Here is a 27,369-nt window from a genome sequence, read left to right as displayed (position 1 = left end):
GGCAACGAACCGAACCGAACTTACCTTAGGTTTGAGTTTGGTTTGAATTAATTTCGAACCGAACCTGGTTTGATTCGTTTCGAACCGAACCCATTTCGAACCATACCCATTTCGAACTACACATTTTTCGAATCGAACCCGAATCGAATCACGAACTAAATTATTTTTTAGCAGTCCTAGTTATACCAGTAGTTTATACATTAATTTTTTCTCGCGGGACAATTCACATGACTTCTTTTTACCGGTATGAACTATGAAATGAGTGTTTTTAAGTTGAAAAATTGTTCATGAAAAAATATATCAGAGACGGCTTTCCTGGTATGAACTATGAGAGACAACCGAAGAGAGAGGAGAGACAGTCATCTAGGCCGGAGAGAGGAGTGACAGCCGGAGAGACAGCCAGTCGCCGAGAGCATCAGCTAGATTTTAGAGCTAGAGGGAGAGTGCGTTAGGGAGAGGTGGATGTTGCACTTAGGGGCACCTCTAATTGCTCAAAAACTGAAATTAAATTGCAATTGAAAGTAAATAGATGAGTTTAGAGAAATTTGACATGCGGGGTGATAACGGAGTTCGGCAAAACAAAGACCTACGTCTCCGGGGCTTCGCAACCTTGTGAGGTGCGCCTTCCTATTACCCAATATGAAAGGATTACAACTTGTGAACCGTTGAGTCCTTACACACCAAGCGGGAAGTCAAACGGCCAACTCAAAGAGATGAGAACAAGGTCTCGATTGTCTAGGAACACAAGAGAAACACTCAAAAGATCACTCTAACCTAATCTATAACAAGATTAGTGAAGTAGGTTTGAGGTTGCTTGAGGGATTTTGAAGTTTTAAGCTCTCACAACAATGGAGTAGGCTAAGCTCTCAGAAAATCACTTTTGAATTAATTAGGGTCGGCTAGGGTAAGTGAGAAGAAAACCTCACTCACCTATTTATAGTGGCAGCTCAAAAATGAGCTGTTTGACATAAAACGTTACCAACGTTTTATTAAACGTTACAACGTTTTATTCAAATACGATTTAGGGTTTTAATTCTCTGACAGCTTAGAAAAACGTTACATAACGTTTTATAACCGTTACAACGTTTCAAAACCGTTATAACGATTTATAAACGTTACAACGTTTATTGTTTGTATTGAACAGCTGCACTCCAGTTGTTCTGTAGCTTTTAAACGTTACAACGTTTATCAACCGTTATAACGTTTGTAAAACGTTACAACGGTTGTATAACGTTATAACGTTATAACTTGATTCTTTTGAAGCTTCTGATTATTATAAAACGTTACCAACGTTTTAAAAACGTTCATAACGTTTTATCTCAATTTAATCAACCTCAGACATACTTTACCAAGCATTTGATTTTACAATATGTATTCTGGATAAGGGTCTTCATGATTTCTTCAGTCCAAGCTTATTATTCAACAGTTCTTACTCTTCTTGGACCTACATATTCTCAAAATAGAAGAAATCATAAAATTCAATAATTGTATGTTTTTGCAAATTAGTCAAATAGACGTAAAAGATTATTGTACGAACAACAATCTCCCCATTTTGGCGATTTGCAAAAACATACAATGTGAGTAAGTGCATAAATCGAAAATTTTCAGAAATTAGTTTATCCAATTTTGATTTTGCATTCAATCCATTTGTACCAATTTCTCCCCCTTTTGGAAATCGACGAAAGGGTGAAAAATTAGCACTAATTTAAAGTGCTCCCCCTCAAATTATGCACTCCCCCTCAATTTAGTAATATAGCAATAATAATTTACAACCAAGAATAAAATTGAGGGCATAACTTTAACATGCAGGATAATTCAATTTCAATTCACCATATCAACTTATATATATCAATATGCATAAACCATGCATATAAACCATTTCAATTCATGCCTTCCAAGTAATTTAGTAAGATTTGTCAAGGCTCCAATATATCCAATTGGACATATTCAAACAATTTTGCAATTTTGCAATATAGTCCCTAACAAGTTATCAATTCATACATCACAACAAAACATGTACATCTCATACATATCCACACCAAATTCCAAATAACACCATTCAAGTAATTCAACTAAATTAACCAAATTTAAACCAACATTTCATCAATTCAACAATTCAAATTAACCATGCAGTCAACACACAATTCATGCAATCCATATTAAGCATGCAAACAACAACAATTCATGCAATCAAAACAAACAATTCATGTAATCAAACACACAATTAATCTATCAAGTTTTTATTTTGAAATTTGCGGTCTACTCGTCGTTCATGGGGTCATTTGGTGCATCGGGCGCTTCTTCTTCTCCATCACCTCCAAGCTCCTCTTCCAAATCATCTAGGTCCTCTTCCTCAACTAGATTCTCACGTGCTCGTGCCGGGCTTCCCGAGGGACCATATTGCCTGATAAAGCGATTCGAGAGACTGGATTGTGCTTCATCAAGCGTGTTGAGAGCTCGAGCATGTGCTCTCAGTTGTCTCCTTATCTTTAACTGTCCCTTGTCCAGGTTATCGAACCTCTTTAGCATTGCTTGATGATTTTGTTGAATCTCAAGGCGTTGAGCATTCATTTGTTGGCACAACCACAACAGTTGTGCTTCTTGGCCCTGTGGAGGAACAAAATCACCCGCTTGTGGCATGTATTGTGGTTGTTGAGGTTGAGGTTGAGCCAGGGCCACTACTTCTTTCGGATCCCAATATTGATTGGGTAAGGCTTCCGGATGGTTTATCCATTGATTGATGGCTCTTGCATCGGGTTCATAACGCCTCAGACCGGATGGTGAATGACCATGGACCCACCCGATTTTTGTCAAGTGATCAACCAAACTGGTCGGGAATGCCACTTCTGCATCTTCCGATAATCGGATATGGTTGAGGCGGATGATTTTATGAATGAGATGGGCATACGGCAGAGAATGGTTGTTGGTTGAAAATGCACCATTAATGTGACGAAGAAAGAAGTATGGTATGTTGATCCTTTTCTCATCCAATTGAATGAGGTGACGAAGAAAGTACATGGGTCCCCATTCAAGATTGGTTTTGATTGTGGCTTTGGGCATGAGGATGTTGTTGATAAAGAGAAAGAGCAACCGATGTAGAGATGGAAGGTGAGAAACATAGATTGAAGACCCGGATATGTAGTTTCGGTCAAACCATTTCTTGTAATCAGTTGAGGATCCATCGGCATAAAGAGGCCAACTCCTCAAGGGGTAGGTTTCCTCCCCGTCATTCTCAACCTCAAGCCATTGAGCCACATTGTTGAGAGAAAGCACGAGTTCTTTTCCGCCAACCCAAGAGGTGATCCTAAAGGGTTCATCACTAGTTTTGATGTTTGCATAGAACGTGCGGGTAAGAAGTTGAGTGTAGGGTTCAAAATAAGTCACAATTGGTTCCCAACCCCAATGATTCACATATTCAATTAACTTGCCATCCTCGGGTTGGGAGAAGGTAACTACAGATTTGTCAAACCGATAGCATTCGGTTATCTTCCTATTCATGAAAGAACCTATGTAGTTCTCATATGCCACAATATCCCGGAATAGGTATCTATTAGACCGGTGAATGGTCCAATTTGGTTCCAAATTCCCCCCACTTCCTTGACCAGTCTCCGATTCCATACGTCTTTTCTTATTACCCTTAGCCACGGCATCTTTCTTTGGAGCCATTAGATTAGGTTTAGAGAGAAAGTTTACCGATTAAGAAGTGAAGCGCTAAACCGAGAAGAAGAGGACCGTAGAAGTGCAGTGGTGAAGACGGATCGTCAATCCAACGGTCGGATCGCCGGATTTGCGCCTAGGGTTTTGGCTAGGGTTTTGGAGAGAGAGAGATAGAGAGAGAGAAATGGGATTTGGAGAGGAGAATAGAGTAGAGAGAAGAGAGGAGAAGAGAAATCAAGAATAATCTCTTGATTTGGTGAAGAAAATGACTAGAATGGGTAGAGAGAGAGAGATAGAGAAAGAGGCGGAATAGAGGAAGAAGGAGAAGAAATGAAGAGAGAATGAAGAAGGTAAGAGGAAGGGACGGGTTTAGAGCCAATATAACACCTTTTCGCTATAAACCGTTACCAACGATTTATAAACGTTACCAACGTTTGTTAAAAATACATGGTTTTTACTTAAAACGTTATGACGTTTTTGTAACGTTTGTCCAACGTTTTAATTCTCCTTTCGGACTTTTGAAATCTCACAAAGCGTTACCAACGTTTGAAAAACGTTACAACGTTTTCACAGGTAATTTTTGCAGTTTTGGTCCCTTGTCAGGTAACCGTTATAACGCTTTACAAACGTTACCAACGTTTTGAATGAAACTTTTACAATGTTAGCCCCTTGTCAGACAAGCGTTGCAACGTTTGTAAAAACGTTGTGACGTTTCTCAAACGTTATAACGTTTGTATAACGTTTGTCCAACGTTTTGTTTCACCTTTCGGACTTTTTGAAGTTTCCTAAAACGTTACCAACGTTTTCAAAAACGTTATAACGTTTTATTTCTGTAAAACACTCATTGAATGAATTATTTTGATTGCAAAGGTTTATTTTGAAATGAGTTATGAATATGTTTATTCTCTAAGTACAAGCATGCCTAATTTAAATCTCAATTCATTGTGTTGTTGAGTATTTAGGGGTTTTGTGAATATATCGGCAATTTGTTCTTTGGTATCGATATGTATGAGCTCAATTTCACCTTTTTCTATATGATCCATAATAAAATGATGCCTTATCTCTATGTGCTTGGTTCTAGAATGAATGACCGGATTTTTAGATATCATAATGGCACTAGTATTGTCACACATAATTGGTACGTTGCGGAAGCGAATTTCATAATCATTTAGGGATTGAATCATCCAAAGAATTTGTGTGCAACAACTACCGGCCGCTACATACTCGGCTTCCGTTGTGGAAAGGGCAACCGAGGTTTGTTTGCGACTTGACCAAGATACAAGTGAACCACCAAGAAATTGGCATGTACCACTTGTGCTTTTTCTATCCATACGGTCTCCGGCAAAATCGGCATCGGCATATCCTATCAAGTCTAAATCTGATTGTTTGCCATACCATAATCCCAAATTTAAACTACCCTTGACATATTTAAGAATTCTTTTAACGGCTTTCAAGTGCAATTCTTTGGGATTTGCTTGATACCTAGCACATAGACATACCGCAAACATTATATCGGGTCTACTAGCAGTTAAATAGAGTAGGCTACCTATCATAGCTCGGTATTGAGTGATGTCCACCGATGTGCCATTTGGATCCGAGTCAAGATTTGCATTCGTAGCCATTGGTGTCTTGCTTGTATTGCTTTCGGTCATTCCAAATTTCTTGATCAACTCCTTCGCATACTTGGTTTGACTAACGAAGGTGCCATCCATGAGTTGCTTGATTTGGAGTCCCAAGAAGAAATTCAATTCACCCATCATGCTCATCTCGAATTCACTACTCATAAGAGAAGAAAATTCATCGGCAAGTGCCGCATTAGGTGAACCAAAAATTATATCATCTACATAAATTTGCACCACCAAAAGTGATCCATCTCTCTTCTTGGTGAAAAGAGTTGTATCATTATTGCCTCTAATGAATTTATTGTCAATTAGAAAGGAACTTAATCTACCATACCATGCCCTAGGGGCTTGTTTGAGTCCATAGAGTGCTTTGGTGAGTCTATACACATGATTAGGAAATGTTGGATCAACAAAGCCTTGAGGTTGATTGACATACACCTCCTCATCTATGAATCCATTCAAAAATGCACTTTTAACATCCATTTGAAATAATTTGAAATTTTTGTTTGAGGCATATGCTAAAAGCATTCTAATGGATTCAAGACGAGCTACGGGTGCAAAGGTTTCTTCAAAGTCAATACCTTCTTGTTGTTTGTACCCTTGAGCTACCAACCTAGCTTTGTTGCGAATTACATTTCCATCTTCATCCTTTTTATTTCTAAAGACCCATTTGGTTCCAATAATCGTTCTATCATTTGGCTTAGGTACGAGTTCCCAAACTTTGTTCCTTTCAAATTGAGCAAGTTCATCTTGCATGGCACAAATCCAATTAGGGTCTACATTTGCATCTTTGAAATTTTTAGGTTCGATATGAGATACAAATGCACAATGACCTATCATTTGATTTAATTTGGATCTTGTTTTAACCCTTTCCCTAGGATCACCAATTACATTAGAAAGAGGATGAGATGGTACTTCCCTTAGGTCTTGAGGAATTTGGTACTCAATTCTTGGAGGTTGTATCTCTTCGGTTTGCATTCCTTCAACTATTGGATCCATCTCATTATTGGTTGCATCTTCAATTATTTGATCCGTTTCAATATTGTTGGTTGTATCCATTTCGGGTTGAGTTTGTTCGGGTTGATTCTCAATTGTGTCGGTTCTTGTCTCAACTTCAACTTGATCAAGAATTGGCACTTCAACACCTACAATCTCAATACCTTTTTCGACCTTTTGATTAGTATTTTCATCGAATTTAACATGCACGGATTCAATTACAATTCTTTGAGATGGAATGTAAATTCTATAGGCTTTATTTGAATTTGAATACCCTACAAACATTCCCTCAATTGATTTAGAATCAAATTTAGTCACTTTGGGAGATTCATCAAGAACAAAGCATTTTGAACCAAATACTCTAAAATGAGATATCTTAGGCTTGTACCCTTTCCATAGCTCATATGGTGTTTTATTCAATATGGTCCTTATGCTTACGCGATTTACCACGTAGCATGCCGTATTTATCGCCTCGGCCCACAAGTGTTTGGGTAAGGAGTATTCATTTAGCATGGTTCGGGCAAGCTCAACTAAGGTTCGGTTCTTTCTCTCAACTACCCCATTTTGTTGAGGTGTGCGAGGAGCCGAATACTCATGCTTATATCCCATTTTAGAGCAAAGTTGATCAAATTTTGCATTTTCAAATTCCCCCCCATGGTCACTTCTAATTCTAATGATTTTTGACCCCTTTTCATTTTCAACACGTTTGCAAAATTCAATGAAGTTGCTAATTGCATCATCCTTGTGTTGTAAGAATAAAACCCAAGTAAAGCGACTATAGTCATCTACAATTACATATGCGTATTTCTTTTTGGCCAAACTTGGTACACTAATTGGTCCAAATAAATCCATATGTAACAATTGCAAAGGTTGATCGGTTGAAACCATGTCTTTGGATTTAAAACTACTCTTGGTTTGTTTACCTTGAACACATGCATCACATAATCCTTCAAGTTCTAATTTATGTGTTGGTAACCCACGCACAAGGTCTAGTTTGATCAATTTCTTAATGGTATCAATTGAAACATGACCTAACCTATGATGCCATAACCATGATCCACTAGATACGGCGCTTAGACAAGTTTCACCGGAATCAAAATGAGTAAAATACAAGTAATAAACATTTTTCTTTCGTTTACCCGAATAGATTAGAGTATCATCCGAAGATTTAACTATGTGACAAGCATTAGCATCAAATTTGGCATAGTATCCCGAATCACATAACTTACTTACACTGAGTAAGTTATAGTCTAATCCATCAACAAGATATACATTGGATATGGTCAAGTGTTGGTTACCAATTGAGCCTATACCAATAATAGAGCTCTTTCTTTGATTGTTTCCAAATATAACCGTACCTCCATCATAAGGTTCTAAGAATTTAAAATTAGATTTGTCACCGGTCATATGGTGTGAGCATCCACTATCAATGATCCAAGCACTTTCCTTTTGAGATGAAATCAAACACACCTACAAAGTATATATATTAGTTATTATTGAGTTAGTAACTAACATATACCTTGTCTTTAATCTCCCCCTTTATCTTTGGCAATTATAATATTTTTTAGGGGAGATTAAGTGTGAACCTAAGCTAGTATAGCTTTAGGAACCCAAACAACATTATGTTTGTTGTTTACATTCCTAAAGCTACATTCTAAGGAAGTGTGGCCAAGTTTGCAACAATAGTTGCATATTGTAGTTGATTGCTTTTGAGTAGTAGAGCTTTGTTTGAGAATGGGTTGGTACTTCACTTCATGCAAACTCCTCTTATGACTACCATGTGACCTATTTGCAACTTTAGATGCAATGCTCTTGGTTTTATTAGAATCAAATCTATTGTGATGTTGGGGAACATCTCTAGCTAAACCATTTCTTTGAGTTTGGTTTTGTAAAGCAATTTTATTTTTGAATTCATAAAACCATCCATCGGGTCCTTTAAAATATGTTTTGTTTGACCCTTTTGGATTAAGAGTGTTCCTATCACTATCTTTAGAAGCATTTTTGTTCTTAGATATTCTTTTATTGTACTTATACCTAAATGCATAATTTGGTGACTTTTGATCTTGTTTAGCATTTGAAACATGAGAAGACTTCAATTTAGATGACTCCTTGTTCAAAGGAGTTAAACCCTTTTTAGTAAAAAATTGATAAGTTGAATATTGTTCACAATTAAACTTTAGTTTGGCATTTGGAATACTTGAAGTTTGAGAATGTTCCCCTTTTCCTTTAGGGCCTTGCATGTGATTAGATTTAAGTGAGGATTTACCCTTCTCAAATCCAAGACCAACTCTATCATTTTTATAATAGGATTGATCGTGTATCAACTTGTTCACATAATAGGGATCTAGACTAGTGACTTTTGATAATTCACTAGGAGATCTCAATGCCCGAATTTCGGTTTCTAAGGTTTGAACTTTAACTTTTAAAATGCCTATTTCACCTAAGTGTGATGCTTTTACCTTTTTATTTTCAAGTTCTAACATGTCATTTTTAGCAATTAATTTTTGAATGATACCTTCCTTCTCAACCAAGGTTCTATTGGACTCATCAAGGAGTGATTTCAACCTAGATTCATGATCATCATGCGTTAGAATTTCATTTTTGAAAGTGCTTGCATCATTGGTGTCTAATCTATTGGTACACAAATCATTGTTGGTCTCATTTGTGATTATGCAATTTTCAATATCAATTTCACCACTATATTCTTCACCACCTTCATTTATACATTCAAGTTCGGTCTCATAACCATCAAGACTAAGTGTTGAGTGTACCTCACTAGCGAAGTTTGTTGAGGTGTTGACTCCATCATCTCCCTCCTTGGCATTCCTTGATTTAACAAGCTCCATGAGAAAGTTGATGGTTGTTTCATCGGTGATGTTTTTGCTAGCTATAATTGAGTCTATGTCAATTTTCGAGGGACCTTCATCTACACTTGCCATCAATGCAATGTTGATCTCCTCTTCATTCTCCGATTCCGTATCGGATTGTTCCGTCTCACTATCCGAGAACAAAGCTTGCATAGCTTTGGCTTTCTTCTTCTTGTACCCATCATACTTTTGTCTTGGTTTTCGATCTTGTTGTGCTTCCCCATCCGTGTTCTTCAATTGTGGAAATAGCTTGAAGCATGTTTGAATGGAATGCCCCTCTCTATGGCAAGCGAAACACATTAGCCTTTTGTTCTTCTCTTCTCGTTCTTTGTTGTATTTTCTTTCAAAGTCAAGCATTCCTTGAAACATTTTGGATAAGAGAAGGGCATCCTTGGATGTTTCATGATCAATTTTGTTGATAAATTGATCATTTGAAAGACGGGTGTTTGAGGAGCTTGGAAAGTTTCGGTTTTGTGCCGGAAAAGCTACGGTTTTGGACTTTGAGCTTTGCTTCAAATCACCGGATTGTCGAAGTTTTTCTTCAAAACTCCTAAAATGAGCATAGAGGTCATCCGGTGTGAATGTGTCGTGCGTGCCTTGGATTGCCTCTAGAGCACTCACCAACCCGGACCATTTATCCCTCATGAGCATCACCCTCAATAGCTTTCCTACAAGTTTATTGTTAGAAAGTGGTTCTCCCAATTCGGTAAACTCATTTTGGATATGCATAAGTCTATTATACATATCCTCAATGCTTTCACCATCTTCAACCTTAAAGGTTTCAAATTTTGCTTCTAAACCAGTTATTTTGGTTCGTTTGATTTGGGTATTGCCTTCATACCGGTTTACAAGAGCATCCCACATTTCTTTCGCACTTGATGCACTACCAAAGAGTGAGGCTACCGATTCACTAACCAAATTGAATATGGCATTGGTTGCTAGGTCATTGTCTTTCTTGGTTTGTTTGGAATCAACGGTCTCAATTTTGGCATCGGTTGAACTATCGGTAGCTACACTTGAGTATGTTGGTGTATACCCTTTTTCAACCACATACCATACCTCAAGGATATTCAAGTAATTAATCATGGTTTTCTTCCAATGCATGAAATTTTTGGTAGTAGTACCAAAAATTAGGGGTTCTTTCACGGATCTATAAGGTGCCATTTGTCAAGTTGATCTAATCTCCAATTAAGTGTGTCTTAATTCGAGTAACTTGCTCTGATACCACTTTGTTGCACTTAGGGGCACCTCTAATTGCTCAAAAACTGAAATTAAATTGCAATTGAAAGTAAATAGATGAGTTTAGAGAAATTTGACACGCGGGGTGATAACGGAGTTCGGCAAAACAAAGGCCTACGTCTCCGGGGCTTCGCAACCTTGTGAGGTGCGCCTTCCTATTACCCAATACGAAAGGATTACAACTTGTGAACCGTTGAGTCCTTACACACCAAGCGGGAAGTCAAACGGCCAACTCAAAGAGATGAGAACAAGGTCTCGATTGTCTAGGAACACAAGAGAAACACTCAAAAGATCACTCTAACCTAATCTATAACAAGATTAGTGAAGTAGGTTTGAGGTTGCTTGAGGGATTTTGAAGTTTTAAGCTCTCACAACAATGGAGTAGGCTAAGCTCTCAGAAAATCACTTTTGAATTAATTAGGGTCGGCTAGGGTAAGTGAGAAGAAAACCTCACTCACCTATTTATAGTGGCAGCTCAAAAATGAGCTGTTTGACATAAAACGTTACCAACGTTTTATTAAACGTTACAACGTTTTATTCAAATACGATTTAGGGTTTTAATTCTCTGACAGCTTAGAAAAACGTTACATAACGTTTTATAACCGTTACAACGTTTCAAAACCGTTATAACGATTTATAAACGTTACAACGTTTATTGTTTGTATTGAACAGCTGCACTCCAGTTGTTCTGTAGCTTTTAAACGTTACAACGTTTATCAACCGTTATAACGTTTGTAAAACGTTACAACGGTTGTATAACGTTATAACTTGATTCTTTTGAAGCTTCTAATTATTATAAAACGTTACCAACGTTTTAAAAACGTTCATAACGTTTTATCTCAATTTAATCAACCTCACACATACTTTACCAAGCATTTGATTTTACAATATGTATTCTTGATAAGGGTCTTCATGATTTCTTCAGTCCAAGCTTATTATTCAACAGTTCTTACTCTTCTTGGACCTACATATTCTCAAAATAGAAGAAATCGTAAAATTCAATAATTGTATGTTTTTGCAAATTAGTCAAATAGACGTAAAAGATTATTGTACGAACAACAGTGGAGAGAGAACTAGGTTATTGAGATTTGAGAGCGAGAGAGTGTCGGCTAAGTTAAATTATGACTCTTTATTTTGGATTTTAATTTCATCAGGTAAATGGACGGCCGATGTTATTATGAGATTCGAACCATAAAAATGATCGAACCCATTTCGATCGAACCAGGCTAGGTTTGGGTTTGGTTTGAATTAATTCCGAACCGAACCTGATTTGGTTCGTTTCAATTCGAACCCATTTCGAATCGAATTAAACTCGAATCAAACCCGAATTGAATCACGAACCTCGAATTTTTTTACCAGCCCTAGTCTCAAGTATATGAAGGCTAGAACTATTTATATAACAGGTGTCAAGTATATGAAGGCACTCACAAATTATAAAGTTTTTATTGAAGCTGACTGTTTTGCCCATCATACCAGTAACATGAAAGAGGTATAAAATAGAAAATGCAATCTGGCCCTTGTAAACATGAAAGTGAAAAAAGTACTAATTATTCATACTATTTATTCCTTCAAGAGTTGATAACCCCTTCTTCATAGGTATCAATCAAAGTGGTGGGACTCTTCCTACAGTTAATCAATTAATAGTCCATTATAAAATTACAAAATCATATTATAAAAAAAATAGAGAATTATCGACCAAAATCCTAAACATATAGATAGGCCCATCAGGCATCCTGCGGGCTTCAACAGAATCCCAGGTCTGTTTTGTCCTGTCTCTAGGCCCGGCCTTACCTGGCCCATCACAGTGCCAGGCCGATCGGGTAAAGGCCGGGCCAGGCATGCATGACCAGACCGCTGGGCCAAATGGGCTTTTCTGCCATCGCTAGCTATGGATATCATAAGATCATCCGTGCTACGGTCTCAAAAACCTATCGTATAAACTTTAAACTTCGATTTAAATAGCTCAATAAATTTGTTATATAATAAACTTGTAGAATACTAATTTTTACTATTTTTTATGATTTATGAAATATGGCCCATAATAGTCTAAAAATAAAAGAAAATTGTCAATATTTTAGACCATTTTTTGTCATATTTCATAAATCATAAAAAATAGTAAATTTTTTTTCAAAAATAGTAAAAATTAGTATTTTACTAGTTTATTATATAACAAATTTATTGAGATATTTAAATCGAAGTTTGAAGTTTATATAATAGGTTTTTGAAGCCGTAGCACGGATGCCCTTATGCTATCCATAGCACCCAAGCCTTACTCTTTTTTTATATTACAGAATTAATTGTCAGAAATTTTATTTTTTTCTCTAAAATATTTGATATTATATAATATTTTTTAATAAAATTATCAATAACATGATTAAATAAATAGATTAAATAATAAGATAAGTACATTACATTATTCATTAATTATATTTTATAAAAAATAAATATTTTTAGTAATTAAATGATAAATATATAATAAGATGGAGCATGTACTCTCTTTGATATGTTAATTAGATTATGTTAGATTATCAATGTATCTTCTGTTTAATATTTAGCAGTATAGATTATATTAGATATCCATGTATCTCTTTTGTGTAGTGTTCTCGGTTCTCCACATGTTATTTAAGTAGATTTGTTTTTTGCATTTTTTTTTTTTTTTGCTACGACATTGTCAGTATTGACGTTTTTCATTCTAAAAGATTTCATAGTTGAATTAAGAGTATAATCTTTTTTACATGTGTCTTTACTGAGATGAGGCTATTCTTTTCTAGAGATAAACATTGTAATAAATAAAATTAAGTATTAATAAGAAAATTTCGAAATCATCAATTTGAATTAAAACACTTGTTCAAAAGTAAACAAAAATTTCCTACTTTCTCTGAGCAATTATTCTTTTTTTTTTCTTTGAAAGAAACAATTAAAGAGAGTTTGAAATCTCCATCCAATTGTTAAACAGAAATAAAAAATAATAAAAAGGCAAGTTCCTGCCAAATTGGACCCAGTAGCTCTATATGATAAACTAAAAAAAAAAAATCTGAAGATAAATATTAATGAAATCGATGTCAAAGTTTCAACCTTGACATTCCAATTGCCTTGGTCCATCTTGTTCCCGACTAAGGAGAGACACGCAGTGGGGAAAATAAATATTGAGTCAGACTTGATAATTTTATTCCCATCTATTTCAACTTGAACAGGTAACAGATGGGAAGAAACGATGGAAAAGAGAATGAAAACACAATTTCCAGCAAATTTCCTATGGATTTGAGTCTGCCGAACGGGTCCCAAGTGAGCATCGCTGGCTAACGGCTTCCTTTTATTGTGTTGGATCCTGAAATGTATCCATTACTCGATTAAATAAATTGAAAACGTGGATTAATAGTAGGAGTCGGCTACGGTGCTACGTGGATCAAGGCATGGCGGAGATCTCCACCTCCACTACCACAACCGTCTCTGACAACTATCCCATGATCGATCCCACCTCTTTTGACCTCATAGTCTCCGGCACCAGTTTCTCCGCCTCCCTTCTCGCCGCCGCAGCCTCCATCGCGGGGAAGTCCGTCCTCCATGTTGACCCCAACCCTTTCTACGGTTCTCATTTCTCTTCCCTTCCTCTCCCCTCTTTTCTCTCTTATATATCTTCTTCTACTTCAACTCCTAACCTCTATTCCCATGTTGAGACTTCTTCCCAGCCCCTTCCAGAGCCTTCTAGAAGCTTCCTAGTCGACCTCGTTGGCCCGAGAGTTCTCTACTGTGCGGAGGAAACAGTAGATCTTCTACGTCGATCTGGTGCAAACCACCATGTAGAATTCAAGAGTGTAGAAACTAGCTTAGTATACAGGGATGGCAAGTTGTGCTCCGTGCCTGATTCAAGGCAATCTATATTTATAGATAAGAGTCTAGGGTATGCAGAGAGGAGGCAGATTTGGAAGTTTTTTCAACTGGTACAAAGCCACATTAAATTGACCCGTTCTGGTTCCACTACTGAGCTGAGTGAGGGAGGAGGTGTGATGATACCAGAGGAGGATTTAGACATGCCATTTGTTGAATTTCTCAAAAAGCAACGGCTTCCACCTAAGATTAGAGGGTATGTATCTTTTCTTCGTTATTTCTGAACTTCACTCTCTATAAAATTAATTAAATCGACATTCTGAAATTTTTTTCTTTGCAATTTGCACTGCTGTAGAATAATGTGGTATTTGTGAAGATCAGACAACATTTCTGATATATCGAAATTAGGACCAACAGTGTTTGGGTTTAAGTCAGGCTCAGGATAATCAAATCATTGCTTTGGCTATGGGCATTTATAGCAGTCACTCCAATGGCATTAATACCAGTGCATACATGCTTCAAATTGGTTTTCTTGACTTAGTTTAGTCTAATTGGAACAACGGAAAATAAATTACTCACGATGTAGGGGCAATGTTGTGTGCACTTTTTTGAGTTAAAATGTTGTGTGCACTTAAAACCGAATAATTCCTTCTACATTGATACTGTTTACGATTGGGTGATGTTTGTAGACTAGTCAATATTGATTCTTATTTGAGGAAAATTAGGGGAAAAACACATTTGAAGTTGCCGAACTTGCTAATTGCTTGTGACTTCTTTTCAAAAATTTATGTAGGCTTGTGTTATATGCAATTGCTATGACAGATTATGAGCAAGACGATGGTGATTCCTGCAAAAGGGTTTTATCAACTCAAGAAGGGATTGAGACAATTTCTCTCTACTCCTCTTCCATTGGGAGGTCGGATGAAATTTTGGACTTACCTTTAGTTTCTATTTTGTGACATGCATAATTAAATTTCCTCGAAAATACATTTATCGGAGCCATTTACTGTGAACAGCACCACATTGCTCATTTTCTTTATTTTTCTCAAAAGCCCCAAACCTGCTTTTTCTTCCTTGTTTGCTTAGTGATAAACCCTGAAAAAGAGGTAAACAAGATACATGTTATGTTCTGAAAGGGTATGTGTAGCATCCTATTCTTTCAGGGGGTATGCAGAAGTAATGTTTATTTTGCTATTTCAGGTTTCCTAATGCAGTAGGGGCTTTTATATACCCTATGTATGGCCATGGGGAGTTGCCTCAAGCTTTCTGTCGTTGTGCTGCTGTCAAAGGTGCTCTCTATGTAAGATTCTCTGCTGAAAATTAGGTATGTACCTGCGATAACCTAAAGGCCGGTACATGGTGATGTAGAAAGGTTCAAAGGACTAATTAAGAACAAGACCCAACTAGTGGTGTTTGGATGCAATGTGCAAAACATTAAAAAAGTTTTTGGTGTTTTCGTTGATTCTCAAATATTATAAATGTTGGGTATACTTTTGCAAGACAGTTAAGCCCTGAAAGTAGTTTGCAATATAGCCTGTTCCGGTTGTGTTTTCTTTTCTCTATTTTAATGGTTCTCATGTGTTATTTTTCTAGGTCTTGCGCATGCCTGTCGTTGACATCCTTACTGACAAGGTATGCTAATATCTCACTTTTGAGACTTCAAATAGTATGACCCTTGATAAGCGGTTAAGCCTAGATAAGGTTTCTGAAAATTAAAGAAGCACTAGCTGTATATACGCATGCCATATCTTTGCAGACCTAATTAGTATAGCATCACTATCCTTCTTTATCCATGACAACTGCAAATATTTCTGTATATACCACACAGGAAAGCTCCAAGTACATAGGTGTCAGGTTGGAATCTGGGCAGGAAATATTCAGCTCTAAGCTGATTTTGGACCCATCATGCCAAATTCCAGCTTCAATTATACCTCGCGAAAACTTAGTTTCATCAAAATTACCAAGTCTGGTTGCAAGAGGAATGTGCATTACAGACAGATCCATCGAGTCTAATTCAGCAAATATTTTGCTTGTATTTCCCCCAAAATGTAAGACAAATTCCTTCTTTTAATCATATTTGGTCTTTTAAGTCTCAGTTTAGTAGACCAAATCCCTCTTAGTGCAATGAAATATGTAATAGTCTGGTTTTGTACTCTGAATTCCAACGCTTCATTCAATTAGCCCACTAAGTATAGAAATAAAAATAAATCCAACTTTTGGCCTTGCAGTTATGCCTTGCCTGTTAGGTAAATAATGGGTGTTGGCAATGATTTGTCGGTTACTCTACAATATTTTCTTTCATGTTCTGCATATTTGATTAGCTTAATATACTTTGTGTTAATTTCAATACAGCTCTACACCAGGAGCAGTTGACAGCAGTTCGGGCTCTACAACTTAGTGGGAATGTCGCTGTTTGTCCCCCTGGATTGTGAGTATAATATGTTGAATTATTTGATTTCTTTCTCTGAAAAGTCAATGGGAAATAAAAGGGAAAACACATTTGCAGTAAATAATGGAAGGTACATCCAAATAGTCTAACACTGAACCTTGCAGATGTACTACTGGTATTAAAGCAAAGTCTGTACATGTACTACATTTCCACCATTTTTTTTTCAGTCATCTCCTTTCCTTTTCTTCTCTCGCATCCATGTAAAGAAGAATTGGGTGAGTGAACTGATGCTTTTACTCGGTACTGAACCTGATCATTTTTACTATTGATCTGTTCAGCTTTATAGTTTATCTCTCCACACTGTGTGAAGATGCTGTTTTGGGGAAAGTATACATAAATTCAGCTATCAAAGCACTTTTTAATAGCATCGAGTTATCAAGTGAAAGTGTTGAAGCACAGCCAAAGGAGGAAGGAGGGAGTGTAGCAGCACAGACAAAGGAGGAAGGAGAGACAAAGCCGACTCTTTTATGGAGCTGTACCTTTGTTCAGGAGCTTAGAGAGGTACTATGGTGTCCTTTATTGGTTTCTTTCCCAAATTACATATTTTTTTCATATTTGCAAAGACCATCCAACATTTCTCATATCGAAATACTTTATGTTTATTTGCAAATTGGTACGTTGTGTCAAAGTTTGATGATATCTCCTGCTACTATTTTTGCCTCACTTTTTTCTAAGCCAAATTGGAAAGAAAAAGCAGCCAGGTATTATATTGATTTGAAACTTTGCATAAAAAGTGAGGAAGTATTTTGTTTGCTTGATATAACATTGATATGACTGTGTGCTTTTGCAATGACATAAACAAGGCTGGGTGTAATTTGTGAAAATGAGAAATGCTCATGCAGATTATAACTATGTGAAAGCTTTTCACAACTTTCAAATAGCTCCTTTTTGGATCTAAGCATTGATATGTTCAACTGTAGCAGTACTTGCAGGCACCTGAGTTTACTAAATCAGATAAATTCTATTACAGCTCACAGTTAATTAACTGGCAAAGAACTAAAAACATGAAAAGCAAAACAATTGCCAGCTTGAATGCTATTTATTAAATGGATTTTGTACTAGGTCAGTACAGACCAATTTTCGTGTGCTGTTACCAGCTATGACCGGTACTGTGTGAGGGTAGTATGGTAACATTGCTTTAGATAGATATGTCCCTCTAGTTTGCTAATGAAAAGTATATTTATCTCAGGCCTCGTATGATGCTGCCATTTCAATTTGCCCTATGCCTGATGCAAATCTTGACTACCAAAATATATTGAGTACTACTAAAGAGGTACTCCAAAATCTACTGCTATTGCTTAACTAAACATCATATGCATGTTTCAAGCGCTTGCTGTTGTGTAAGATAATTTTTACAAGTCGTGAAATACTTTACAGCAGAGAACTCAATATTCTTTCCTAACAGATTTTTTAATTCAGTTAGGACTATTATGAATCTCTAGCTAGCTCTCCCCTCCTCCCTGCTCAAAACAAAAGAAAGAATAAATAAATAGAGTTAAACTGGTAGTGTAGTTCAATACTTCAATTTGATTTGTTTTTGTGCAGTTATTTGAGAACATGTACCCAGGTGAAGAGTTTATACCCCAAAACTCAGCACCAGATAACAATGATGATGCAGATGAGGGATCACCAGAGTAGCGTGTAACTTGTAACATTTGTCTGGTGCAATTCATTTTGCATCCTATCATGTATTATAGACCAAGGCTGTAACTTTTTTTTTTTTTCTGGTCTGCTTTTTGTTTGGTAAACAGACATTTATTTTATTTAAGACTTAAATCTTTAATAAAATTCAATTCAGGAAAAGGAATATATGAGGCTGTTCTCATGTTATTCCGGTTTTAATTGGTTTATTGGATTTGAATAGAATGCTATCCAGATGAGTTGTGCATGTTTTCTTACTAGTTCATTTTCCAAATTTGCCTCTACATATGCAAGGTTTTGCTTTTATAATTTGATTAAGAATAATTATTCTTGTACCCCCACTACAGTACCCCGCACAGTATCCTCGCTACAGTATCCGCAGTTAGAAAAATAATATATTATGATCTTCACTAATTATATAGTCTCAGCTAATTATTATTTTAAAATCATAGCAACATCATTTCTCTATAGTTTCCCTTTTATAATCTCCACATTAGTTCCCGCTTGAACCTTTCTCTAACAAAAATAGTTGATTTCATAGGAATAAATACTTCAATTCATAAGTATAAATACTTTTAGTACTTAAATATTAATACTTTCGGTGTCATATGTAAAAAATACTTAGATATGTATACCTTCGTAGTTATAAAATACTTCCTTCCAATGTCATATGTAAAAAATACTTAGATATGCATACCTTTGTAATTATAAATACTTAGAAGATAAGATATTAACACTTAAAAAAATATTAATACTTTGATACGTGACTTGCTATGATTATTCTTTTTCGAGTTCTCCAATCATCCCCCTGTCAGTCTTCCTCTAACAAAAATAGTTCATCTCATACGTATAAATACTTCAATGCATAAATATAAATACTTTCAATACTTAGATATTAATACTTTCAATGTCATATGTAAAAACTACTTGCAAATATAGATATAAATACTTGTACGGCAAGATATAAATACTTGCACAGCGACGAATCTGAAAGTACGTCATTATGGATCTCATTTGAAATAAAATATTACGTAGATGTTAATAATATAAAAAAAAATTAAAATTGTGGAGATTTTGCAGTCCCTGTAAGAAGTTATCTTTCTGCATTTAATTTTCAGTGGTCCCCCCTGCGGATACATTGATACGGATACTATTATCTTCGCGCTACAGTACCCGCACAATAAATAATTGTTCATCTCATAGCTATAAATACTTCCATACATAGGTATAAATACTTCCGTGTATAGATATTAATACTTTAGAAAAAAAATTCAAATTGTGGAGTTTTTGCAATCTCCACAAAAAGTTAATTTTTCACATTTAATTTTCAGTGATCTCCCCAGCAGGTACAGTGCAGGTACTGTTATCAGCTTCCTTTGATTAATGCAAACCTTGGAGTTGAGCTCCTAACTTAAAATTGGCAAGGTTGGTACAAATGGAATATGTTTTGCAGTTTGCACCATAATTTTTTCAATGCAGATTGCAGAATCATATAAGAGCAAATATGCCTTACATGGAATATGCTTTGCAGTTTGTACCATAATTTAAGAGCACAAGGTTCATATGATAATAAATCCAAGTTGTCTTCTCACAAAGGACATAGTAAGGCTAAAACTTGAGACTTTTGTAAATGGAAACAAACTAAATTTGACAAAAGATTCAGCAAAACAATTCTTCATTCTCTACATTAATTAGGATACGAGTGCATTAATTTAAGCAGCCTTGCATCTGAAAACCAGCTCTCTTAAAAAATTAAACTTGGCAACTGAATTAAAATTCTGACAATACAAAATGTATAAAGTACATCAACATATCCCTCCTACCAAACCATACTTAGCAGCAAATTTCTTCTGATTTAACCCGAGCATCTCACTAAGGCTACAACTCATGTTCCTTTCCTTCAACACCTTGTGCCGAAACTCCAAACTCTTCTTCAATCCATGCCCAAAAAACTGGGGATACTCTGCTGCCTCAGCCACCTGCCTCCCCATCTCTTCCACCAAGAACTTGATTTTCGGCTCAAGCGAATTTTTCACGCTCTTGATTAAGATCGGTGGGTACCCAGAAACCAACAAGATAATTTCTCCATTGCTAAAACCACGCCTCTTGAGAAATGCTAGGTTTGGTCGAAGGATTTTGTCGACGTCCCGACTCAACACCTCGGGAAAATTGAGAACTACCCTCCTGATTTCCTGCTCACCAAGCCCAATTGATTTGAGAAATTCAGTAGTTGGCCTCAGCCGTTTTTCAACATTGTACCCGACAATGAAGGGATCTTTGTTAAGAATTTTACCTGTCAAACATATAGTATATATAATTAGAAGACAGCTAAGAATTTCATAAAATGACTTGTAGGTTAACACGGGAACATGAGGCCATGACTTCAAAATTCAATACAAGTACATTGAATTTCAATCAGAATGCAAATAATAATCAACCTTTCAACCATCTCAAAGGCTTTTCTGTTCGGTACATGTACATAAAATTTCAATTGTGGTTCAGTTCAATAATTTGGATTTGTTAGATCAATCACAGAAGGCTGAAAACCATACCAGTTACTACTTGATAATATTCCAGAATGCCTGAACAAACTAAACATAAAACTATTTAAGCAAAATACCAATGTGCTCTCCTTTGTCAAATCCGAGGCTCGCCAAAAACTCAACAACCTTGGAGAATTTAGTCTCAATGCTATAGCTGACAAGACGAGGGTTGAACAGCAACAATTTCCCGATTTGCTTGTCAGAAACACCCAAGGATTGAAAAAATGCCAAAAGGGGGCACAATTTTTCATCCACACTATGACACAATATGTTAGGGAATTTCACAACTGCCGCCCCAACATCACCCGGCTTCGAGCCTAGTGTCAAGAGGCACTGCACAGTCGGCACCAGCCTCTCTTCATGGTCTAAAGTGAGGATTTTGGGGCATTTGGAAATGACATGAGGCAGCTTCCTTTCTTGGATTCCAACAGTTGTGAGATAATCCCAATTCGCCGCAGCATTTTTCGAATCAGCATGTTGTAACGCCTTGCATTTGTTGAATAACTCTTGAATGGCCTTTTCATCAAAGCCTTTGGATTTGAGAAATGGGGTTATCTCATTGTTGGGTTTCTCTCCATCGGTTGCCATGGAACCTTCAGATCATGCAACTCAAAAAGGAGAATTAGTTCCCAATTAAATTTCAGTGATTATGAAGGGTTGAATTAAGAAAATTCAGAGCAAAATAAGCTTACCTTTCACTGGAAGCTTGAAGCTAGAAGCTCTCTCCTATCCAATGGTTGAAATCAGTTTTCTCTTTCTCCTTCGCTCGCTCGAGACCGTTTAAAGATAAGAATCGGAGCGCCTTATCTTCTCAGAAGAGAACAGGACAAGTATAATCCGTCCTTTGTGGTTAAACCTATCGCTCTCAATTTTATTTTTCTTTTACTAATTACAATTCGTAGGAGACTAATGTTAACATATTTACAGATATAGCTCCTATTTTTTGAGGAATTACTTTCACTGGCAGGTTTTGTCTTGTATTTTGTACAGATAGTAATTAAAAATTATCAGTTTCTCGTTTTGATTCTCAAATTTTCAAAGATATAAATTGATTCATTAGGATTTCTCAAGTTATACCAAATTAGTCTTATGATATACCTTATTAAAATTATTACTACTTTCATGTATGTTATTGTCATTTTGACATTACAAGATATAATCACGACATGGACTTTTTTTATTTTATTGTAAAGCCAACTCAACCGCTTTGTAATAGAAAATTCTAAAGACATAATTGAAAGAAGAAATGATATTAGCAATTAGCATTAACAAAAAGTTATCTGGAGAATAAAATTATATAAAACAAAATTTTCGCAAACTATCAGCAAAGGTTGAACAGCAAGATTTCATATTTCTCATTTTTTGTCGCAAATTTTGTTGTCTATATATGTTGCAAAATTTGACTAATTTATATTGTATTTTATTTTTCCATTTTTCCAGAAAAACGTATAAAAAGAATTCAAAATTGACCTCCATATATTTTTATAATAAAAGTACTTATTACGACTCTCATATTTTAAAATTAATCTACAAAATAATGACCATGGAAAAAATTTCTTCTACCCTGCTGCAAAATGATCTGTGCAAACCTTATTGCACGTATACAACAAAACCTAGGGCTGCTAATGAGTTGAACCGGCTCACGAATCAATGAGTTGAGCGGCTTAATATTTCATAATGAATTGGATTCGAAACTAAAAAAAATTCAAATTCGACTCGGCTCGCTTTTGAAAGAAAAAACCTCAGCTCGATTTGACTCATGTAAATATTTGGCTCGATTGGCTTGCGAGCTCGCGAGTCGGCTCATACTGACATATAGTAGCAGGAAATGTAGTCAAACTCAATTTTAACCTGTTATATTCAGACAAACTCAATTTTAACCAATAATTTTCTTCAAGTTCTTTTAGTCAATTTGTCAAAAGTGTAAATTCTTTGAAAGCTTTTTTTCTCTTCAAATTATTCCAGTTATGTTTACATGATCCAAGTCGAGCCAATTTTTTTCAAATTTCAATTTCAACTTTTTTTCAATTTTTTCATTTCTTAGGCGTTACTCAAATTTTTTTCAAATTCTTAAGAAATGAAAATACATTTGGGCTAAAATTTCAAATATCAATTTTTTTTTCAAATTTCAAATTTGAAAATACGGTGGGCATCATATAATTTTTCCAAATTTAAAAGAGCATTCTTTACTTTTTACCTGAATGAAGGATTCAGTTTCAATTTTAATGCTTAGGATAAAAAAGGTCGGTGAATTTTAGGTAAAGCACTATTCTTTTTCATAAGTAAAAATATGAGCCGACTTGTGAGCCGAGTCGAGTCGAGTCAAGACGAGCTGAGACGAGATTTTTTCTTTCAAAAGCGAAACGAGTTAGAGTTAAATCATTTTGATTCTCTCATTGAGCCGAGCCGAGTTTGAGCCGAACTTTAATCATTAGCAGTCCTAAACAAACCACATAAAAAAGTTAACAATAATGGGCCGTCGTCTAACCCATAATGATGGGCCTTCTATAAAGTTAATTTATTTTGGTTAAACTGAAAATCCACAGAACAAAGTCTATCCCCTAAACCCTAGCGGAGCCTGAACGAGGCTGTTTGCCTGTTTCTCTCTCGACTGGGCTAAAAGCGAAGTGCAGAGTGAGAGAATAGCGGGAAAAGCGCCATGGCCAAACTCCTTCCACATCTCTCGCGATGCTCAAAGCGCTCAATCATGGAGAAAACCGATAGCTCAATTCGCCCCTACTCGGCATTCATAGCTCACCTCAGCACTAATCGCGAGAGCAACAGAAGCTTCAGAGGCGATCGGAGAGGGAGAAGTGGGGAAGATGAGGCGGAGTTTCTACAGAGCGTCGATTTTGGGGATGGCGTTAATGGAGAAAGATCAAATTTTTCAGACCGGAATCAGCCACCTCATCCTCCATTTCGACCTCCAAATCGACAGTGGAGGGGAGATAGATCAGGTCCTTCAACCAATGAATTCCCTCCTCCTTTTAAAAATTCAAATCGCCAATTTGGGAGAGAAACGAGGACTAGAGGCGTCAATCCTGACGATTTCTTCCCTGATTCAAAGAAAGACTCTAAATTTCAGAGTAGAAACCCACCAATCAATGACCAACCCAGAGACCTCACTGACAGTGAATCTGATGAGGAGGAGCTTCCATCCCCAGTTGAAAAATCTAATCCTGCTATAGACAAAGAGCAAGGCATACAGAACTGGAGAGCAAAAGCTCTGGGAGGGACTGGAGAGACATTATTCGAGAAACTAAAACTCGGTGATAAAAAACCAGATACCCAACAAACATCAGGGGCTCCACAAACTCCTCCAGCAACTGACGAGGTGGGTCCCACCGAGCCAGAGTCCTCCCCACCACCACCACCTCAGGATGCTGACGAGATATTCCGAAAGATGAAAGAAACAGGACTCATACCAAATGCAGTCTCCATGCTTGACGGCCTGTGCAAAGACGGGCTGGTAAAGGAGGCAATGTTGCTTTTCAGTGTGATACGCGAAAAGGGCATAATCCCTGAGGTGGTGATATACACTGCGGTGGTTGAGGCATTTTGTAAAGTCTCGAGATTCAACGATGCGATCAAGGTTTTTCGCAAGATGCAAAAGAATGGGATCGTGCCAAATGCGTATAGTTACGGGGTGATCGTGAACGGGCTGTGCAAAGGGGGGAGGTTATCAGAATGTGAAGAGTTCTGTGTGGAGATGTTTGAGGCAAATCATTCGCCAAACCCAGCCACCTTTGTTGGGTTGGTGGATGCGTTTTGCAAGGCGAAGGGGGTAGAGGAAGGAAAGAGAATTGTGAAGAGGTTTCAGGAGAGAAATTTCGTGATTGATGAGAAGTCGATTAGAGAGCACTTGGATAAGAAGGGGCCATTTGAGGGGCCTGTTTGGCAGGCCATTTTTGGTGCAGGGCGGAGGCATTTTTGATCTCTCTGTTTGGTAATGTTCATTGTTTTTTTTTTGTCATTTGGTCATAAGAGTTCTCTTGATAGCATCTAAATGGGAAGAAAGCCTCATACTCTTATAAGATTTTCTCCTTTTGTTGGCTTTTGCTTGTGTATTGAATGGCTTGTAGTTGCAAACAATCTTTTCAAATTTTGTATGGTGGTATAAATAATTTCTCATGATAACTTTCAAGAAAGCCTTGCAGATAATCTCCGTTGTTACTCAACCAATATGATGATATAAATATAGAGAAATTTCTCATAATAACTAGTGGCCAATTTTTTTATTGAGCATAAGCATTTTTACAAAAAGAAAATAGCAATAAAATGCCAGTTTTTATTGATGAGGAACGTCCAAATTACAAACTCCTATGTGAAAAACAAAAATCCCCATACAAATCTACAATATACCAGCCAAATTAAATCATCTTTATACCAAACAGTGGTGCTGATACCCAGACAGAGACTTATGTATTCCTTTGACAAGAAAAGGTTTCAGGTTCTTCTTACCCTTCTGTCATTCTGTGGTTTTGGATTACAATATTGTTTTATCAAACTTACCTTGCAAACAGATGCTTCTTGTTGCATCTAGTTCCTAGTATTTATATATATATAGTGTCTTTATTCTTCAAAATGGAAGTTCTATTCATGGCAATAAGGAACTTCATGTAGGACATGATGTAGTGGATTATTAACTATATAATACTTGGTTTTTGTTCTTTCATGATGGTACAGCCATATGGACCCTTTCTTTTTCTTTTCTTTTTTTCTGCTTCACTTTTGCAAATTTGGAAATGTGTTTGTTGTTTCAAGTTAACTTGGCGAATCACATCCAAGCAAGTTCTCCTTTATGATGAGGCGTCGAGGCCTTTAGATGATGTAAAATCAATTTAGTAATCATTTTGACCAGAGAGAATAGGTAAATTTCTCTGGATTTCACAAGAGAGAAAAGGCTAGGTCGCATGAATTGGATCCATTATTCGTTATTTCTGTTTTATTAGAACATGATCCATTATCGTAGCATTCGTAAACAACTAATCGTTGTTAGTTTGGATATAATTTTAAATCTCAGACTTAAATAATTTTCTTTAATTGGATAACGTTACTAACTTTTTAAAATATTTAAAATTGTGTAATAATTCTAAAGTAGACGTGAAAGTAATTCTAAACATGAAAAAGTCACAAATTTACCAAATTAATTTTTTTTCTATTAAAACTCTTTTTAAATTTATAAAATATTAATTTTACCCTTTATTTAAAAAAAATAAAAATATGCAGTACCTTTAAGAAAAATATCAGTTTTATAATTAGATCGGATTACAAAGAAAAATAGTTTATTTCTCTATTTTTGACGTATAAACACTAACATTTCAATATACACTTGTGCAAGTTTTAGTACTAAATAAATCAACCAATTAAAAAACTGATATTTTTCTTAAACGTGCTACATATTTTTTTTATTTTTTAAAATTAAGGGTGAAATGTGTACTTTAAAAATTAAATGAGTTTTAATAGAGAAGACAACAAAATGGGTAAATTTGTTAGTTTTTGAAATTTAGAATGGTAAATATAATATTATAAATTTTAGAGAGAAAAACACGCAATTTTGAGGTTTTTGAGGGATGTACTTGAAATTCCTCCTTACTGTCTTTTTATGTTTTCCACTCTTTTCATGCGTTTTCACAAAAACAAGCCTGCATTACATGTAAACCTCATGAAGTTGCAGGTGTCATCCATTATAATCATCAACTAGTTTGTATGCTCGACCCGGACCTTGAGATTGAATCCTCTGCCTCCCTGGGGGCAGAAAATTTCTGCCCCCAGAGTCACTGTTAATGGACTTCAAATTTAAAAATAAACAGTGACCGGCCCCCTTTAAGAGTGACCGGTCCCAGTTGCAGAGATAGAGGGGGCAGGTGATCTACTCTCCCGGACCTTAGTATTCGTCTGATAATTCTAAATTTTAACATAATTAAAATCAATTTAAATGCGTCAAGACAATATCTTGCATCTAGACATATAAGTTGAATTAGTTTTAAGGATGCAAATAAAGTAATTTTAACGTACATTCAAAATTTAAGATATATACTGTGAATAGTAACTATTAATTAATAAAAATAGAATATTTGTTTTTTTTATAATAATATCAAATTAACTATCTTAAACGTATAATATTTGTGTTAATAATAGTATCAAATTAACTATACTTTCTAAAAAAAAGTTTATATTGCAATCAAATTATTAGTTTATGAACTTTGATTTCTAATGATTGACGATCTTCCATTACTTAATGCAAATATTTTTTTTTTTCAATATCCTAATAAGTAAACTGACTTGAATATTTTTTATATAAAAAATTATTATATTTCTCAAGTTTGTAATTTATCCATTAAATAAGTTTTAAAACATGATGTACCTCATAACTTGGATTCCTACAAGACATCAGTGCAAATTATGTCACTGTCCACAGTTCCACACTGTTTTAAGACAGTAGCCTATTAGGTGAAAATTAAAATGTTACATGATATATATATTACATATATGTTGTAGGCAGAGGCAGAGCAAGACTTTCGAAC

The 27,369-nt window shown here is 35.9% G+C and overlaps 3 protein-coding genes across 3 annotated transcripts; 2 read left to right on the top strand and 1 right to left on the bottom strand.

The window, feature by feature from the left end:
* Positions 1-13,763: 13,763 nt before the first annotated feature.
* LOC144560564 (rab escort protein 1-like) lies at positions 13,764-18,559 on the top strand. Its single transcript, XM_078309794.1, has 9 exons — positions 13,764-14,465; positions 15,003-15,125; positions 15,410-15,509; positions 15,803-15,841; positions 16,038-16,257; positions 16,562-16,637; positions 16,937-17,159; positions 17,848-17,931; positions 18,204-18,559. The coding sequence occupies exons 1-9, from the start codon at positions 13,795-13,797 to the stop codon at positions 18,294-18,296; spliced, it is 1,629 nt and encodes a 542-aa protein (XP_078165920.1). The 5' UTR covers positions 13,764-13,794; the 3' UTR covers positions 18,297-18,559.
* Positions 18,560-19,957: 1,398 nt separating this feature from the next.
* Positions 19,958-21,690, bottom strand: PDE191 (Mitochondrial transcription termination factor family protein). Its single transcript, XM_078309875.1, has 3 exons — positions 21,535-21,690; positions 20,920-21,435; positions 19,958-20,592 (listed from the first exon to the last, which is right to left on the bottom strand). Exons 2-3 carry the CDS (start codon positions 21,428-21,430, stop codon positions 20,105-20,107), a joined length of 999 nt encoding a protein of 332 aa, XP_078166001.1. The 5' UTR covers positions 21,431-21,435; positions 21,535-21,690; the 3' UTR covers positions 19,958-20,104.
* Positions 21,691-23,421: 1,731 nt separating this feature from the next.
* On the top strand, positions 23,422-24,963 carry LOC144560913 (Pentatricopeptide repeat (PPR) superfamily protein). Its single transcript, XM_078310130.1, has one exon. It carries the CDS (start codon positions 23,502-23,504, stop codon positions 24,774-24,776), a length of 1,275 nt encoding a protein of 424 aa, XP_078166256.1. The 5' UTR covers positions 23,422-23,501; the 3' UTR covers positions 24,777-24,963.
* Positions 24,964-27,369: the final 2,406 nt, after the last annotated feature.

Source organism: Carex rostrata, chromosome 10 (assembly GCF_964058835.1).
Source record: "Carex rostrata chromosome 10, lpCarRost1.2, whole genome shotgun sequence".
Classification (NCBI taxonomy): domain Eukaryota; kingdom Viridiplantae; phylum Streptophyta; class Magnoliopsida; order Poales; family Cyperaceae; genus Carex; species Carex rostrata.
Note: the sequence above shows the minus strand (reverse complement) of the source record. Positions and strands in the feature narration are given on the sequence as shown.